Source organism: Cyprinus carpio, chromosome B7 (genome assembly GCF_018340385.1).
Source record: "Cyprinus carpio isolate SPL01 chromosome B7, ASM1834038v1, whole genome shotgun sequence".
NCBI classification, from domain to species: domain Eukaryota; kingdom Metazoa; phylum Chordata; class Actinopteri; order Cypriniformes; family Cyprinidae; genus Cyprinus; species Cyprinus carpio.
The window spans coordinates 31,747,510-31,768,238 of NC_056603.1; the positions used below are offsets into that span (position 1 = coordinate 31,747,510).

Genomic DNA, 20,729 nt, shown 5'->3' on the forward strand with positions numbered 1-20,729 from the left:
ATTACACTAAATATATTACACAAGTTCAAATAAATACTGTTCTTTTAAACTTTCTGTTCATCACATAAGATTGTATCCGTTTCCACACAAACAGTTTGTTCAGCTGTTTCCAACATTGATAAGAAATGTTCCTTAAGAACCGAATCAGCGTTATTAGAGTGATTTCTGAAGGATTGTGTGACACTGAAGACTAATATAACGGCTTCTGAAAAAGCTTTGTCATCACAGGAATAAATGACATTTTAAAGCATTTTAAAATAGAAAATAATTTTAAATGAATAATTTCACAATATTACTGTATTTGATCAAATAATTGCAGCCTTCTTTCAAAAGAAATTCAAAAAATCTTAACAACCCTAATCTTTTGAACAGCAGTGTATAATTACATTTTTAAGACACTTGTAAAACCGTCTTGTAAAAAAGGAAAAAATCCTCATTATTTGGAATTTTAATAACCATATTTGCATTGGCATAAAAGCCTGAGCTCCTTTCTTTCATGTCTTTTATCTTTTTTGCTTCTATCATCTATTACTAAACAACACAAGTCAAGGCTCTTTAAACAACAGATACCCAAATGTTTTTGACTCATCAAACCAGATACGATTCTCTCTTTTATCCCAAACACTGGTGTCAGTATAGCCTCTTGTACTTTTAAAAGAAACCTTTCTTTTAAGCAATCAAAGATCAAAGCATCAATTTAACTAAGACTGAATACAAATTTGAAAAGCAAATCATTCTAAAACTGTTTTTGCTGTATCAAAACCAGACAATGAAAGAGATAAAAAGACTCTAAGTGACTAAAATCATTTTCAAAAGATTTGAGGTCATTTAATGGTTCTATATGATGTTATATCCAATCAAAGCTTGTTTATTTTCCTCCCCACACTCATTAAAAGTGTCATTGGAATATAATGTGTATCTTAATTGTGTTTTAGTATTTGCAGAATTGCACAAACCTCACCATTCCCAATATCTGATCTCTTTGGATTTCAGCACAATATAGCAGTCATACACACTTCAGGACACGTCTTACTGGCCAGTGAGGGCTGGAGGGTTATATAAGAGGCCCTACGGCATCATTATCCACCACAAGACAGAAATGTCAACAGATTACATCGCGAGTCTTATGATCAAGCACATTGTTTTTATTTTCCCCTGGTTCATGTGACAATTCTGTCCTCTGGTAAAAGCAGAAAGAATGCAATATAAACAGCGTATTCACTGTGAATGTGCACTTAATGTATTAGAAAATCAGTTCCTGTCAATAACATTTACTCATTAACAGGTTTAAAAGAAATGATTCTGACCAATACATAAAGTACGAACTGATGCATACTTGGTAAAACATTTGGAAATACTCAATGACCTTCATAAAGAAGAAGAAGAAAAAAAAAGAATAATTTCTTGTATAAGGAGGTTACATTCATTTTTCTGAAAATGTTTTCTTTACTAATGTATAGAAATGTCTGCATGAGATGAGTGTCATACGGTACAGCTAAATTAGCAGGGTTCTCTTCATCAGGCCTCTGATAGTTAACCAGGACTGGAGCATAGAGCATCAACTATCATCACTGGCCTGATTCTTCAACACGCTACTGCTTTCAAAATGTACAAAGTGCAATGACAACATAAATATATAAGGATAAATCTCATGAATGGATCGTATTTCAAAATCTAAAGAAAAAAGAAATCATGTTTTGCATACACGAAGCTACCATTGTACCATAAAGATGCTTTGCATTAAGCATTTCTCCTTCAAATTAACTTTACTGTAATGTAAAAATTTAATTATACATTTAAATATTTAATTTAAAAATTAACTACTATATCTACAATATAGAATAAACATGCATTCTATGCAAAACATAATTTCACTTTTTATTTTTGGTTGAAAGATGTTTTCATGAGATTCACCCACAATTATTGCTGTATATTTATGTGTAAAAATAAAGCGCATGTCATCCTAAAGCTCTGGGAGGGTATCGATGTATTCACAGTGTAACAACAACAAGCAAGAAATAGCATATTGATCTGTTGAGATTGAATGAACTTGATTTCACTGTATTAAGCAGTTCGATCATATAATCATACAACGTTTCTAAAAGTGCATTAAGCACAGAAGTAACCCCACACCAGGACACTGGCTTATTTGTTTTTCACCACCTCTTTGTATAGAAAATGTATGACGATAATTATGAATGATTTAGCCCCACGTCCAAACAGTTGCTACAGAAGACGAGTACTTTCGTTATGTTATGGAGCAGAAATAATATTTGACGATAAGAAATGGAGCTTATTTCATTACGATGCTGTGTACACAACAGCACTGAGGAAAATCACGCAACAGTCCTTCAGTTTAGGCTGAGAATTGAGTTTGTCCATGAGCTTCATTTGCTCAAGTAAGTCTCATTAGTGGTTCGTTTTTGTTGTATAAACAAGCAGCAGTTCCTGTTATCAAGGCTTCATTTGATTTTTTTCCATTCAAAATAAAAGCTACTACACACTGTCTGCAGGAAAGCTTCATGAGCGCTATTATTTGGCTGTATTCAAATATAGAGGGTGAGCAAGAGAGTGAGTATGGAAATCTCCCATGTAGTGACGTCACTCCGAATCCTCTCCCGCAGTCGCCGCATCCAGAGCTGCCAAGGCCTCTGCTACCATTGAGTCTGTGACGCTCACACAATCCATCTCTTTCTCTCTCTCTTGCTCTCCTCTCTCGATTGAGGGCTCTTCCTTTTCTCTGTCCTCTATCATGAGTTTTGTGTCTGCTGAGGAGAGACTAGTACTGCTGGTATGCATGTCTACAGACAGCACACTCTCCTCATCGGCCGTGTCTGGAGTACTGGCTAGCCTGCTCTTCCTGTCCTCGTCTTCATCTTCCTGTCCATAGGGGTATCCATCCGATCCCTCTGTCCCGTCTGTTATGCCTCCGCCGCCCAACCCAGAGTCTCGGAATCTGTCCTCTCGCTTGCCCGGATCCGTTCCCAACAATGACTCACTCTGTATGGGCAGATTGGCACGCAAGGTGGGCGTCCCCTCATCCTGGGGCTGGAGGATGTAAAGACTTGGGTCACCCTCCGCTGGGCTCGATTGGATCTGCTCACCTGGAATGTTAGCATGGAGCCGGTTGATGTGGTTGTTGTCGATGTCGAGTTTGGCCGGGCTGGGATGGGTGCTGTATGCTAGGTTGTGGAAGCCCTGCTTCTTGTGAATGTGGTCTGCCTCCTCTGGAAATCGGTGAGATTGATAAAGAGAGCTGCTGGTGGGGTCCCGCTTCCGACCAGGAACTTCTACAGGGACTGAGGGGTCATAGATGTAACTGTAACAGAGAGGCAGTTGAGAAGAGGATTTAATGAAATTAACTTTTGATGGCCTTTTTGGTGCAAATAATTATTATGACCCAGTTAAGATTCAAATAAAGGTCAAAAATCCCAAATAAAGTCAAATAACACTGAAGCAGTACTAGTGGTTCATCAATACATTTGCATTTTTTAATTAATACATCAACTGATAAGAACAGGACTTTTATTTTGACATCCTTAAGCACGTCAGTGTCTGTGCACAGAGGCACAGGAGCTCCCATTCTTCATTAGTAAGCTATAAATGAACAACACTATGATTGCATGACCTCAATGTCACCAAGCTAAGCTTCGGCCAACTTTAAACTTTAAAATCTATGAGTTGGAAACTTTGAGTTAGAGTAGTTTGCAAGAGTACAATTATAAACACCGCCGATGCAGTAATAGCAGAATATAGTGCTTGAGTAGATGAGTTTTCCTGCTCGGCACGATGGCAACCTCTGTAGTCCCGTTTAGCAATTTGTTAGCAACCACCTTTTTCAAGACCTTTTTTAAAAAGTAGGGTTTTACTGATGTATTTTATGATGTACACTTCTTTCCAGGTTTGTACGTTTTTCTCAGTCATTTTGACACATTTCTCCAAATTTAAGTGACTGCTCACAAAACAGTTAACACAGAGATCTGAACACTTTCTAATTGTCCTAAACCGACTGTTAAGTTTTCATTCATTTCATACAAATTACAAATCACATGCATCATTGTCAAAACACTGTGCACAAAATTCTCAAATGTTTTCACAAAAGTTCACACAGCCAACCAAAACTTTAATATATTTAGACAACTGTAACTTTGCGTATTAGATTTATACAAATCACAAAAATGTGCCATTTTTCCAAATGCAACAAAACTCTTTTATTGTTAAATTCTCAATTGCACTTGGTATGTTTTCATGATATATGTTTGGTATGCTAATTTCCTAATTGTTTACACATTTAGCTCAATTACAACAATTGTAAAAGGGGGGAAGGAAAAAGGCAAAACAAAAATGAGAAGGGGAAAAGAAAGAGGTGTAAATAAAGAGAGGTGGCGAAGTGGGTCTAGGGAGAGGAACAGAGGTAGAAGGAGATGAGAGGAGAAGAAGCAAGAACAGTTGAGGAAGAGGAGAAGAGGGAAGAGTAGAGGGAGACAATATGGGAAGACAGGATTGGAGGGGAATGATATAGTGGAAGAGAAGAAAATGTAAGAAGACATTAACAAAGGAAGAGGACTGCAGGGTGGAAAAGGAGGTAGAGGGCACAGATGTTTTTAATCGAAATCAGAGCCACCCTGACCACGTTACATATCATGGTCTCTCCTTGAAAGGAGGAGAGTGGCCAGAGTGTCCAGCCAAACACAAACTGATCAACAGAGGGAAGACCAACATGTAACAATAGCATTATGGTTCTATGAGTCTAGTCTAGAGTCTTGTCCATTTCCAGTCTAGTCTATTTCTTGTTCTTGTTCTTGCTTATCCAAAATTGAAGCTCAAGAACATGCACAAGACTATTTTCAGTTGAACAGAACATGTCATTGTTGACATGATGGTTCAGAAAAGAAATTCAGCAAAGAATAATACAGGAAAATCAACTATTTCATAATATTCACCAATGCAGCCTTCACAACTGATCAATTACAATTGATCATCTTCTAAGAAGAAATTCCATCCGGATGAAGCAAGTGAAGAACTCCTATGGATTGAATGAGTTCCAGTTTGTTCAGTTATGTGCATGCCACACAGTTACTACACTTTTACTGTAAATACAAAGATATGCATTTCATGGGCATTATATATTCATTTACTATTGCACTCTGGAATAACTCAGGTGTCTCTATACCTAGTGCTGTGTCAAAGTGGTAACTTAAAGTTCGACAAACAGTTACAGTGTCAAGTTTACAGTCAATACCACTACTGTCAAACCACGGCGATATTGCACCTTCTGTTCTTTTTACTCTAGAGGACTTTGGAGCTGGATAGCAGTGCAACTCATTATGAGCAGCTGTATGTTGATGAAGCTGGCTTCAATCTCAACAAAAAAAAAAAAAGAAGAAGAAGAAGAGAGCAGAATCAGATTGGCCATCATGCCACAGTCAATTTCCCTGGACAACGAGGCGGCAACATCACAATGTGTGTCACAATTTCCACCACTGGATGTCTTGAGCCCATACAACACTAAAAGCCTACTACATTTTTTTTTAACTCCCTCAATGAAATCCTCTTACCACAGGTTAATCAGGAGCAAATGAAGATTTTTTTGGGGACAATGTCCAATTTCACCATTCAACACTGGTGCAAGAGTTATTTAAATGTCATCCACATTTCAATATGGTGTTCCTTCCACCATATTCTCCTTCCATGAATCTAGCTGAGGAGTTCTTCTCCTCTTGAAAATGGAAAGTATGTAATCACAATCCTTACAACCAAGCAAGTCGTCTTCAAGCAATGAAAGAGCCCTAGGGAAATGTTGAGGCAGAACCTTGTCAAGAGTGGATTCAACATTCATGCTGTGTTTTTTCCCACAATGCATGACTTGTGAGCAATGACCAAAGTCAGTTAATTCAGTGATTTCAGTACATTTATTATTCATTTATTTTTACTTATTATATATAAATTCATTTTTTGTAGGAAACTCGTTGATATACAACTCATTAAAGAACGTCATGATAAACATTTTAATTAATGTCTGTATGTAGAGCAGATTATGTTATCAAATCAACAGAAAACACACATTTAGTTTTGATGTTAGTATCTATTTTTAATAAACACATTGCTAGAATTTCTAAAATGCAGAGCTTCGTTATGTAGTAAAACTGAAATGTTTGGCCAACATAAGAGAGTGTTTACTGTGCTGTGTTAATTGCTTTGAAAGCAGTTACAATCATTTGGAGAAATGTGTCAAATCCATTCAGAAAAACTGTAAGACTCTGTCCTGCAGCACTCCATTAAACACATCGGAAGCAGCTAATAAAGACCTTCAGGATCACTAGAAACTTTAAGACAGGTGTGCTGGAGCAGGTTGGAGCTAAACTCTACAGGAAGGTGGTCCTCCAGAATGGACACCCCTGTATTATGTACATATTGTAAATTCACTTTCTCAAACATTGTTTTCTGACTGTGAAATAATCAGTAATCCACATTTCTGCCAGTTTTCAGCCATTTGTGCAGACGGGCGGCATTATTTAAAAAAAAATTACATTATTTTGAATAATTTGAGTTTTTCCATGGCAGCCTATTTTTGGAGCGTGATTGACATTCAATCACCCCTAAATAACATGTTAAAACAAAATGTGGTTGGACTCTTTCTGTCAAAACTATTTTATAATTTGGAATAAAATAATAATATTCAAAAGCAGGTAGGCAAACAAACCTAACTGTTATCCAATTATCCAGCCTCCAATCTTACTCATCATTGCTAATCTTCATATACCATATATAAACTCCATCAGGTTGTCAATTTCGTCATAATATACAAAATGCTGTTCCTCTTTTGGGTTCTACTGCAACCTGATATGTGCAGGACATTTGAATGCACACAATTTGCATAGCCCAGGCAAAGTGCCTTACTGACGAAAGCACAACCAGTGTAGCGAAAAGACAAACAGGTGTATGAGTGATAACATCACATTGTGTCCTCCTTTCTCTTTTAGGGATTTGTTTTTTTTTTACTTATTACATAAAACAATATTTACACTTCTATATTTACACCAAATTACACAAGAAACATGTATTAAAAAGGGAAAGAGGAAAAAGTGTCAAACCAACATAAGAATAAGAGACACAAATCCCAACTTGTGTGTGTGTGCCAAGTGAGCCTGGTTTATTTGTGTCAGACATATCCTGCTGAGATCCTTCTGTTTTCCACTTCCCTTGTCCGCCTTTCCACGTGGAAAGAGAGGCATGTTACTGAGCCAATGTCAACCTTAGGAGTTCATGTATTTGTCTGTCTGTCCTTTGTGCGTCTCCTCTGTCATATTCCAAACATTTATTGTATTTCATTTTAGTGTTACATGAGACGATTTTCATTACAGCTTAATTATAAATTCTCCATGTTTAAGCACCTTGTTTCAAAATCCATTTCAGTTTAACAGTTTCAGTGTGGATAAAGTGGAATTTTCCACTCTACCTGGCAGGATGAGAAATTTTACCCTTAGTAAACATTACCCCCATTAAACAACACACAATGTCTAGCAATGCAAGGCATTTTTGCCTGGTAAAAGTTGCAACAGAGTAGAATAGTAATGTTTATCAGCAGCAGGATCTGACATAATCCAAGAAAAGCCTGGGAACTCACATTCTATTCACCCTAAACAGTTGCCCATATTATATACTGTTCCCAGGGGAGGTTTGAAAATGTGTATCTTTTCAGATAATACTGCCTACAGCCCTTTGCACAATGTAAAAAAAAAAGTTTGAACGTTACGTCAAGGGTTTCTATTTCTGCTCCTGAAGGTCCACCTTTCTATAGATATTTACCATGTTTCTTGTGATTGTGAAGACTTTGATTATCTGGTTCAGGTGTGTTTGATTAGGGTTACAGCTAAACTGCAGGATTTTTTGGCACTGAAGGAGTGCAAGATTGGATACACTTGAAATAAGTAAAAAGGGGCATATGTTACTAAACACTTAGATTTATATACTTTATCCTCATCTTCCGTGCATATAAATCAAGTTAAAATATGTGGGTGTTGTTCAACAGATTTGACTCAAAGCCAGTCAGACTACACACTACTAATGGTAAATGCCAAAAGAAAGCATGTATTTGTAGTTTGCGCATGAGGCAATTCTTGCAGCTCAAACTAAGCCCAGAAATGTGACATTCTGAGCAATTAAAGGGCGGTTTGAGAGTGTGTATATCTGTGTGTATTTACTGTGAAATAAACTCCCTGCATCAAAACAACCCACATAAATGTTAAAGTGAAAGATCCTAATAATATGTCTATTGACAGAGAACAGAGCAGTGCTGGCAGACTGAACCACAGTTTCAACCAAAAACTGATCCCAGGTCAGCTTTAGAGAGACTACAGTCTGACCGAGCTGTTAAACAACAGCAGTTATGTGAGAAATATCTAGGATCTTCAGGATAAAAAATACTTGAGAATAAAGAATCTCTACTATTTATACCTTACTTATAGTCTTACCTTTTTATCATCCTACAGCAACTGCAACCCATCTGGACAGTTGTGTAGAAAACCTGTGGAAAGGCAAAACAGGTTTAGTGTGTGGTTGTGTGTGTATATATGATTGAATAAAGTGAATTAGAGATAGCACGTAGACTATTGTGTGGACTGAAATACGCAAGTTGCATTTATTAAAAAGGTATTTGAAGAATCCAGAGCTGAATCAGTGCTTAGGAGAGGGAACATGCTTTCAACAAAGGGCTATTCAGTAACTGTGCTAATTCTTCACCTCAGCTGTTAGAACATGAGGACGTGATCACGGTTATATCTGTGTAAATAGACCTGCTGACACGGGAACTAAGAAACTCAAAGAACAGAATAAAACCAGTGTGCCAACAATTGTGAACCACTGCGGACCATCTTTACAAGCGGATCCAGGTACACTTCGCTTGTGCACATCAACCAAATGAACCAAAATTTGGTTCAGCTTCCAATCACCTTCAAGAATACATAATTTTTTTTTTTTTGTATTTAACTTTCAAAGACAGCACAATCAATGTCAGATTCTGTTGATATGTTTACACAGACACAGGTATGATCTTTCAGAAGAACTATATCAATATCTGCCCGGCCGTAGGGACATTTTATTTGGTTTCATATTGACGTGGCAAATGGAGTAACCTTGACATATGAAATTGTCAGGTATGTGGCTTCAGGACACAAGGACAGTCACACATGTGTTCGTGACATTCTGGATTACTCCTCACAGTGGCAGGTCAAATAAAATGTTATTAATACATGCTCATTTTGTGAAAAGCAACAAAGATGGATTGACCTTTCCACGGCTTGTCGTGCCTTTTCAGGCTTTGGCATTTCTTGCGCTCTTTTTATGAGCAAGTAGCCTTGTAAATAATTGATAGCTCAGTCTGGGAAAAGATCCGTCTAATAGGACAAAGACACTCCCAGACTCGCTCTCTTTCTCCTGAGACAGAGAGTAACACAGAAAACCTCAACTCACGTGTCCCAATGTGTTAGAGACCGATAATGCAGGAGAATCCAACACAATCACATTGTGAAAATCATTTACTTCAGTGCTGTTTTGATATTATTTCATTTAAGTTTTTGTAATTTTATGTGCTTTTTGTCATTTTATTAGTTTATGCTTTTTAATATCTCTATTTAGTTTGAATTTATTTTTATTTCCATTTTAGAAATAGAGTGGGGGAACTATGGCGTCAGAACCCAGAAGAGTAATTCGCCCCAGGTTTCTTCGAGATTTTCCTATGGGGTTTTATAATGGGTTTTTTCAATTTATGAGTAAAATAAAGCCTGTGGTAAACATAACTTGATGATACGTTTACGTTTTGTTCTACAATGTAAACTGCACACACTCACAGCCCAATTGTTCTTATCTAGTTACTTATTAAAAACATACAACATGGATGTGTGTAATTTACATTGTAGAACAAAATGTAAAAGTATCGTTAAGTTGTGTTTACCACAGGCTTTATTTTACTCGTAAATTGAAAAATCCCATTATAAAACCCCACAGGAAAATCTCGAAGGAACCCACAGCGAATTACTCTTCTGGGTTCTGATGTCATAGTTCCCACACTCTATTTCAGTACCTACTGTAAACTTGTTTTTGTTAACTGGCAAGGCAACATCTCGCATTTTCGTTTAGTTATTTTTTTTTTTATATATTTATGTTTTGTCTCAGTTAGCCGTGTTTTGTAATACTTTTAATTTTAGTTGACAGCCCTTATTTACACAACATTTCCATTTAATTATGTCACATTTAAGGCATGAGCAGTAATCTGTACCAGAATCTAATGCAAATAAATGTTATGCAGTTTAGTATTAAGGAAGCAAGGATCACCTGCGTCATTCACCCGTGGCATCACATGTGCTTGAAACTAAGACAAATAAAAGAAAATTTAACAGGTATATCAAGTTTGGCAATATTTGTTGTACAGGTTTACTGACGAGCCAGTCACTGTGACAGAAAGGCAAATGGTTTAACAAGTGGAAAAATTCAAAACACACTGCACGTAGACAAGACATTAACATGCAACACTCTTCACTGTGAACAGAGTTGTTTTTTTGTGTCTATATGATGTCTGTATGTGAAAGAAATCAAGATTTATTGTCTTATTTGAGTAAACAAAATAAAAATAAAAAATATGACTGAGAACAGAAGCCTTCTGTTGTTTTGATGTGACATTAATTCAATTTTAAATGCAATGTAATTCTATTTACTATATTACAAAGCTGCCCTATTTACAAAATTTGCAATATGTTTATACAAAAACTATTATAAAACTTCAAACTCAAAATTCACAGCTTTCAGGCCATTGCCATGGACACAAGAAACTGGATGGAGTTTTGCAAGGTGATTAGCAGCCAGATGTGGTACGCAGCAGACACCTGTTTGACAGCAGGACTATGACACGGGCACCTGGCAACCTCTTTGTCAGCTGCTAGAGATTATTGCATTTTACAGCAGTCAGCAAAGCACATAGTCTTCCTTTCCAATAATACAATGACAAATCAGTTTCTTGTGTAGTTAATCCATAATGTGACAACACAATTATTATCAGAATAAAAGAAATCATCTTTACTTCATATAGTAAGAAAAACTATTTGTTGTGTAGTATGTATTGATTACAGTGAAAATAGCATTTATTTGATCAAAATTTAGGAATCATCAGCCAGCTGAATTTTTTTAGCGTTGTGAATGTTTATGTGGTTACCAAATAATGAGACGCTAAATTTTATTCAAAACCTGTTGGATATTGACTAATTATCTTCCAATATATACCTTTTGGCTTTAATAAGATTTCCCCAAGAAACAGGCAATAATGAATAGGCTGTCCACCTTGATTTCTGTTCTTTCCGACAACAAAGCACTTAAACACGACAAACTCTTAATTACAACTTCAGAAGTGGAAAGTAGGAAGCTTCCGAAAGCAAATGAAGGCATCATTAGAGTCTCTACTAATGAACTGATGACCTAAATCAGGTGTGTTTAAATATGGAGACATGCAAAATGTGCAGGGGGCTACAGGAACATTGAGACTACATGACTGGGGAAGTGTGCCATATACTGTATCACTAGAGAAACCTGTGGTTTGATTTCAAAAAAGGGAAACTGTTTTTAGTTTTACATAAGAAAAAAATAATTTAAATCATTAAAGAAGTAATTCACTGCTGGCAACTTGGCTGAAAATCTATTTTGAAAATTCTAAACAACATTTTTTGAAATCATAGCTACGTGACGAGAAAATAGAGAAAGGGAAACTTCAACCCCCATATAATGCACTTCTGATTTGTCATTGCCCTTCTGTCAATCCAGCGGTCCATGGGTGGGAATACAGAAACTGGAACTGTAAAACGTTTGCAGGGTGGCACAACATGGTGTATTTTGCACAATCCCATAGACTTCTACTGACAAATAAACAGATGCATCTGGTTGCAGGCAAAATGGAGAAAGAGAATACATTGTTCATTTACATATACTGTACTACAGACATTTGTAACAAAGCTGGTTCATGCCAAACTTATTCTTTAAATCCATCAAGAATTCCATTCCTAGCCATGCTCTTTATGAAACACATTACAGTTTTTACTGAACAGTCTCAACGGAGATGACCAGAAGATCAACAGATTGCAAGAAAATTTGATACGAAGTTAAGATAAATGGCATATCCAGGAGGACTCTATATCCAAAGAATTGAAATGTTTCATTTGGAGAAAGGTGATTCCTGGAGAGATTACTGAAGATTGTGGGCTGAGACCGATGCAGATTGAAATCTGAGCTAGCCTATATGCCATTGGCGGACATTTCGCCATTGGAATAAATTGGAGAAGGGAATTTCTCATCACTGTAGAATTTGTTCCCTCCAGCTCTGCTTTCTGGCCTGCTCTTTGAAAGTGACAAAATCTCCTGCAACAAAATGAGGGGGCTTTTCCATTCCTCAGCCCTTAACCTACTCAAGACACACATCCACACACAAACAGGTAGGCATCCACACATACTGCGATAGCATTAAATCACAGACTTATGTATTTAAGCTTTAAGGCAGACACACAGTATTACTGATCGACACACACACACACACACTTTTTAGTAGGTGCTTTGCTCTGAGCAATTCTCAAATGTTTAATTCCCTTCAGCTGGTTCAGCTGCGGTGTGTGTGCCAACACAAACCTACACACATGCACTGGTCTTCCACAGCCAAGATAAACAAACGCACAAGCCACTAACGGTTCATTTCCTTTCAATTTGTTGAGAACAAAGTCAAGCAAACAGCCAGATAGACGAGTGTCAAGAGATAATTAGAGCTATCAATGGCCAGCTGATTTCACTTAGGCCTACACACTGCTCTGACACACTGAAATCTTCTCACAAACACCTGGAAGATGCTGCCGCTGGCGCTTTCCTGTTTTTATTTTTATTTTTTACTTTTTAGTTATTATTACTGCTTGATAGAAACCAGCATATAATCGGATGTTTAACCTTTTCACAATCTAATTTAATTTGTCTACTGAAAATGTCGCATCACTCAAGAACTTTCTCATTTTTTTCAATTTGTCTAAAAGTCATAAACATTTTCACCACATAGTATTATATTTTGTTTAATGGTATTCTGTGGTGGAAATCATTATTGGAATAAAATGACCAACTTCTTTGTCTTTCTAAGGCTAATTTCATTGCTAGCATTTTATAAGTTCTACATAAACACAATCAAATAATATTTCCATATTTGTTTGCATAATTTGACAGCTTGATTGGAAATTATGCATGACTGATTTTTTATTTTTAATCACGTTTTATATTTCACTGACACTGCAGACTCCTTGATAATCAAGTACAACAATTTTTAACAAAGCATTATTGGGGTAGAATGGTTGATCATGATGGAAATTACAGCCAGGAGACATAATGTATAAAAAATGGAAACACTTTATTTTAAGGAGCAATCTTACTATTAAATACATTTTACATATTACTAGCATATTGGCTGTTTAACAGTACTTATAAAGAACATATTAATGCTTTATTCTGCATGCCCATATTTTATTATTGTACTTTAGTGACCAATTCTCACTATTAACTAGTTGCTAATTAGCATTCCTATTATTAACATATTGGCTGTTTATTAAAGCACATTCTGCATGATCATATGCTACATCCCTACCCAATTCCTAAACTACCCAACTAACTATTAATAAGCAGCAAATTAAGAGTGTATGGAGGCAAAATTCATAGTTAATGGTTTGTTAATAGCGAGAATTGGACCTTAAAATGTGACCCATATTACCTAAACTTAACAACTACTAATAAGCAGCAAATTAGAAGTTTGAGGCAAATGTTGTAGTGTGAACAAAAATAATAGCCTATAAATCATTTTCATACAATAATTTCACTTATTTCACTTCATTTAGATCATCAGTTTTAAACATTATGTACACAATATGCAATAATTAATATTTTCAAAAAGTGTGTGTGTGTGTGTGTGTGTGTGTGTGTGTGTGTGTATATATATATATATATATTATTCTTTACATTATATACTTTAAATAATTCTTTACATTAAATGCACAAAGCAAATAGATAAAGTGTGGATATATTTAATGTACCGGGTTAAAGGAAGCTGATCTCTGTTGTGGCAGCAAGTCAGTTATGTTTAATAGTCTAAAATCCTGGTTTATGTTATGAGTCAAAACATTACACAGCCCTCTATATCCAAAAACAGGAAAGAGATGAACTTATACTTCCACAAATCAAAGGCACACACAGTTCTGGGTCATTTACAAGGACTTAAATTTAGATATACTCCTCTGGGGTAATGGCTTACTAGTAAACACTATTTTTTACATTAATGATAGTGTCAATGTTTCACAAAGTGCATAGAGTAATACAAAAATAGAAAGAAATAGAAAGATAGAGAGAGCAAGTGAAAGAGAGAGAGAGAGAGAGAGAGAGAGAGAGAGAGAGAGAGAGAGAGAGAGAGAGAGAGAGAGAGAGAGAGAGAGAGAGAGAGAGAGAGAGAGAGAGAGAGAGGGTAAAGGATGTTACGTTATCTACTAGTATACTGTGTGTGTGTGTGTGTGTGTGTGTGTGTGTGTGTGTGTGTGTGTGTGTGTGTGTGTGTGTGTAACTGAGTATTGGATGATGTGTTGGTCTTGTACAGGTGGAGGGTTACTACATAGAGGGATCAGATTCATGAAGGTGTGGTTTAAACAAGTGGGAAAACTGGTTTAGAATTTCTCTTGCTCTCAGCATGCGTTATGCTCCTCTTCATTTTTATTTATGCCATATGGAAACAGCCAGATGGCATGAAATTGACAAGAGTCATGAAGAAACATGAAAAATCCATCACAACACTGGAAACTTAAAAGTGCGATTTGAGTTCATATTTTCCTGTCTTTATCTTTATTTAGCTACTTGAAAAAAAAAGCTGAGTATCTAAATGACAAACTCCATTTCTCTATATTATACCAGGTAAACATCATATCTGTCTGTGTAAAAGATAAATGCATTCAAAGATCCTTTTAAATATGGCTTGAAATGTGGCCAAATATGGGCGTGTTGCCCTGGACACTGTTTCCATGGCCTCATTACAAGAAGACCAGTGCGTACAGAATCAGCCCTCTTGAGAATGCCATATCATCACTTAATGCAGCGCTAAATATACAAAACAAGGATCCACCTTACATCCTGTGTGAGGCACTTCCAAACACTCACTGCAGGTTATTATTCAGCTGTTTCAGTTTATGATGTTAGCTCTATGTGTCTGTTTATAAAAACTGAGAGTCACACTGACAAAAGAGAGTCATTAGTTGTTTGCAGGGTTAAAATTCTGAGATCTAGTCTTAAAATGCTGCTTGTACACAAATGGCTATTGTCTTATAAATAAATATCTGATAAAAAATATGTGACAATCACTATCATGTGCATCAATCTAGTTAACTACCAAGCACTATAAGAAAAGAAACTGTGTAGTCGTTACCTTAAGGAGTAATTTCTACCTTATCTGAACCCTGAAAATAACTTTTGTTGTTGGAGATAGGTTGATGCATAATAAATAATATTTCTGATTTGAATTAAACAAGTTAATTAATATGTTACCACATGAAGCAGTTTCTACAGAGAACAATATAGATAATTTTTTTTGACATAGTACCTTTTTGAGATTGTATTAAAGAAGAGGTTATGTTTAGACCGTAATAATACATTACATTCTGAGCATGTTTTTGATTGCTTGCACACTTCAAACCTGAAATTTAATATTCACCCATTAAACATGTGCTCTTAATGTGCACCAAAACATGAGAACAGACTGTAGTTCACAAAGTTTGAAATAGTAAATGAGCTACTACATAGCTAAACACACACACACACACACACACACACACACACACACACACACACACACAGGTGCACCTCAATAAATTAGAATGTTGTGAAAAAGTTCATTTATTTCAGTAATTCAACTCAAATTGTGAAACTCATGTATTAAATTCAATGCACACAGACTGAAGTAGTTTAAATATTTGGTTCTTTTAATTGTGATGATTTTAGCTCACATTTAACAAAAACCCACCAATTCACCTCAACAAATTAGAATACTTCATAAGACCAATAAAAATAAAAATAAACATTTTTAGTTAATTGTTGGCCTTCTAGAAAGTATGTTCATTTACTGTACATGTACTCAATGCTTGGTAGGGGCTCATTTTGCTCATTTGTATTTCTCGGTCTGTGTGCATTGAATTTATTAAATACACAAGTTTCACAATTTGAGTTGAATTACTGAAATAAATTTACTTTTCCACGACATTCTAATTCATTGAGATGCACCTGTATATGTGTATGTGTGTGTGTGTGTGTATACATACATACACATATGTATATATATATATACACATATGTATATATATATATATATATATATATATATATATATATATATATATATATATATATATATATATATATATTTATTTTGATACATACACATATGTATGTATATATATATATATATATATATATATATATATATATATATATATATATATATATATATATATATATATATATATATATATATATATATATATATATATATACACATACAAATATTAAGGTTACCAAGAATGTTTTTATATAGGAACATAATATAAAGTTACACTTGATTAAATTTACAGTGAGTATTAAAGCTACAAACAGTGTTATTGAAGTGACATTAATCTGTGAATGTTGCATCAATACGTAGACCACGAATGACGTTTATGTAACACTAGCGTTCACAATCAGAGATCCACAGTCATAAGATCACACAAGATGGAAGATTGCGTTAACACACAGGCCCTGGGATGCACAACATGTATTTTTAACTCTTATCACTGTTAAATGTGCTGCCCTTCAAACAGAGTCATGCTTACAAAGTGGGAAATGGCTAAAGGGAAAGAGATGGAGAGATTAAAACTCTAAATAGTAATGCATGGAAAAGGGTGCTGCTTTGTACTACATAACGTCACACTCAGATGTACAATATAGGCTAGTCTGTGTACAAACTAGTAGTGTAAATATCAAGGTAAAATGCCGGAGCCTGACAGAGCACGAGGCCCAGTGGCCTTTGTAGGGCACCTCAGACCACACCTTACTCAGCACAGCAGACCTTGCTCAAAAGTAAACAATGAGTCTGACTGTAAACAGCTAGACAAACTGCATAAACCTGCTCAGCCCCCCTCACAGGTACTGTAAACAGTAACACAAGCCTGCCGAGCCTTTAGAGACTGACTTTACAATGAGAAAAGTATATCAAAATAACAAAACTTGCTTAGGAGCTTTTAGTTCAATGTTAAAAGTGTCTAAAGTGATGCTGTTATTTATTATTTTTTATGTTTTTGAAAGTCTCATCAATGCTGCATTTATTTGATTGAAAATACAGTACAGTAATATTGTGAAGTTACAATCTGAAGAACTGTTTAATGTAGTTTAAAATGTAATTTATTGCTATGATGGCAAGGGTGAATTTTCAGCATCCATTACTGCAGATCCTTCGTAACTATCCTTGTCAAATATGCTGATTTGAACATTTTCTTGGTGCGCAATAAAAACCAGCTAATTTTCAGTAGATGTTATCAGATGAAGCACTTAAGTTACCTGACAAAACATTCCTAAAAAGATGATTTCTAAAATTGCTAAAAGCATCAAATTTTCAAATGTTTTAGGCTCCTTCTTACAGCTGTTTTTTTTTCCTTCCAGAAAACACAATGTGCAAAAAAGCATGCCTAGAGCTCATTCATTTTTAATTAGTTCAAACCAAACTGTCCAAGGGCAGAAAAACTACACCTTTTACAAACTACACACCTTCACCTACAAGCCTGTTTCTTCCGCCATCGGTTTACAGTAAAAAATAATGGCTTTAACCACATTTAAAATTATACAAATAATACCCAAACTTCAGCTCATCTGAATCACTTATGTTGTTCAACTTATTCCCAAAAACAAAGCATAGATTTTAAGCACTTCACCTCATGTTGTTTCAAACCCATCTTTCTTCCTTGAACCAAAAGAGAAAATCTGAAGAATGCCCTGGTTGTTTTTTTTTTGTTTTTTTTTTATCATCCAATGAAAATAAATGGTAACTCAAAAGAGAAGAGATAGGTCTATTTCTGATTTAATAATTCAGTCAAAATCATTAATAGCTCACTGAATAGGAATGTTTTCAGTAAATAACGACAGACATTTTAATCTGTTCTTCACACAAAGTATCACAGCTTCAGAAGACCTAAAATACAGCAGACAAAACCCACGGACAACTTTAATCACGCTTCTGTTTCCTTTTTTAAGCTTACATCTGTAGTCACCATGAACTGGAATTGCATGGAAAATATTAAGTAACCTAACTTTTTTCATTTGTGTTCCACAGAAGAAAAAAGTAATGTGGGTTTGACATGAGGGTGAGAATACTACAGAATTTTTATTTTGAGGTGAACTACACTTTTAACAATACAAGCAAGCAGAGTACAAGTACAGGCTTCAACTACCAGTAACCAACAATAACTATGCTCCAGGTAATCGATCTGACTTAATTATTACGTTGTTTATCTCCCTCATATTCCAGAAAAAAAAAATGGATGAGGATGATACTGCCAAAAGGATAGTTTTAGTGGCAATAAAGTCGCTAATACTTATTAACTGTTTATTAATCTTCGTATTGGACAAATGTTCAATCCTCCTATATCGAGCTTTGCGCAACAGGTGCGAGGGAAAACTTGAGCTCTTACATGATGAAACGCGTTAAGAGAAAACCATTACCTGTTACACTGATGACAAAGGTGTGGCAGTTGTTTGCCAGAGGGGCTACAATTTCATGGAGAACTCCGGCGTTCATTTATTTTCCCACTTCGTATGTCCTAATATACTAAAAGAGAAGCGATCCCAAGAAGCGAAGTGTCCCAAAAACTTCTTCCATGACCAACAGACGTCTCGCGCTCATAGCAGCCGCTTCCTCCTCCTTCCTTATGTTTATTTTCCCTCCTGTGTTACTGCTTCCGAGTAAAGGAAGGTCCCCCGTGACTCCGTTCTGCCGTGCCTCCTCCACACGTCCATTTGAATTTCAGATGGCAGCCCGAGGAATGGCCTGTGCTCGGCACGGTAATGACAAACCATGTGACGAGGGATCAGGGAAACTCAGCGGAAACACAGTTTAAACCATTGGCACGCAGGAAAATAATTACAGCAGCACAAATGACCGTCATGCAGTCTAAGCAGGTGTTCGACAGGCTGGGCAGGTGCATTCAAGTGCATAAGAACAAAATAAACCAACAAAAACAAAACTACTATGCTCATATTAGATTATTGCAACAAAATCTACAGTAAAAGTGAACTTATTTATTACTTTAAGTCATATAGTCATTAAGTCATTTCTGCTGTTTTTTTTTTTTTTCTTTTTTTTTTCTCTCAGGTAGTTGTGTTTGTATTGGTACCTACTTAACTGTATTTTTTTTACCTACTTAACTTTTTTGGACATCCTTGTTTGTAAAAACAGAAGTATATATATATATATATATATATATATATATATATATATATATATATATATATATATATATATATATATATATATTATATCAATGCAGAAAGTTTTATATTAGTTGTATGGTGTGGGTTATAGAATTAGTCAGATTAGTAAACGTGTTTGTAGGTGTACAGGTTTAGTTATACTTGTGAGGGCCAAAAATTAGTCAAAAAATGACTTGTGACAATATTTGAAATGATGCTCACTATTTAAGATGCTCATAAATTAGCTAAATAAAATGTTACATTATATCTAGTGATCTCAACAGGTTTGTCTGACTGAGGGTTTGTTCCAGGTTTAGTAGATAGAAACTATTACCTTCTCAGTATAACAACAGAAGTCAATTGAAAGTCCTCACTTAGAAGGACTTAGAATAAGAACAAATACATATACATTTGTACGTGTATTCTTGGTGATCCTTTTCCTTTTTTAATGTAATAATGTTCTCTGGCTTAGGCTAGTAATGTCTTTATTAGCTCAGAAGTTATTATTTGTTCATGCATTGACTGCGGCTACATGTTTCTGATTACATATCAAAAGGACCTGTTTTTCCATTTGTGGGAAATTTAAGTTATACGTCAGTATTTATTCAGCAGTTTTAATTTGAGTATACCTGACACTTCTGGGTGTATTGAACACAGGTTTGATTATCATTCAAAATAATGTCCATGTTACCATGGTCTAAATGCATAGTGAGGATCACAACAGGACACACATTTTTAATGTCTTGCATGGGTGTTGTTTATTGTTTTTTCTGCTGCCCATTGGTCTGTTAGTCTTTTCATTTATGTACTTACGAGATCGAGTTACATAATTTTTTTTTTTTTTTTTTTTATGAGATCATGATCTTTCACAAATGATCACAACTGCAAGATATCCTTTGAGTCAATGAACTGTACTGTACAATAACTTTTACAGTAATACAACATGAAAGCGTTTGGTGTACGCCGTAAGTAAATGCTCCACACCTTTTTCAAGCTTGCTGTTCAAATGTTCTTATCATGATAGATTTTGTAATGAGTTTTGAGTCATATTCCAATTTAGTCCACACTGACTACACTGACAAAGTTTGTGAACACTTTGGAATTATAAATAAAATTTAATTGTGAAATGTTAAAGTAAGTGCAACATAATGTTTGACATGATATGAAATGTGTATTTTAGAACTGCTAGGTTTGTG

General features: G+C 35.4%; 1 protein-coding gene across 1 annotated transcript; it reads right to left on the minus strand.

Annotated features, from left to right (window-relative positions):
- Positions 1-1,129: 1,129 nt before the first annotated feature.
- On the minus strand, positions 1,130-19,156 carry zgc:194930 (uncharacterized protein LOC557813 homolog). The gene is made up of 3 exons (XM_019079163.2): positions 18,787-19,156; positions 8,475-8,527; positions 1,130-3,319 (listed from the first exon to the last, which is right to left on the minus strand). The coding sequence occupies exons 2-3, from the start codon at positions 8,504-8,506 to the stop codon at positions 2,602-2,604; spliced, it is 750 nt and encodes a 249-aa protein (XP_018934708.1). The 5' UTR covers positions 8,507-8,527; positions 18,787-19,156; the 3' UTR covers positions 1,130-2,601.
- Between the last annotated feature and the right edge of the window lie 1,573 nt (positions 19,157-20,729).

Excerpts from the sequence above, each read along its gene's own strand:
- zgc:194930 (XM_019079163.2), bottom strand. The coding sequence starts at position 8,506 with ATGGGTTGCAGTTGCTGTAGGATGATAAAAAG. Across the intron at positions 3,320-8,474 it reads TGCTGTAGGATGATAAAAAG|TTACATCTATGACCCCTCAG; the intron begins GTAAGACTATAA and ends TCTCTGTTACAG.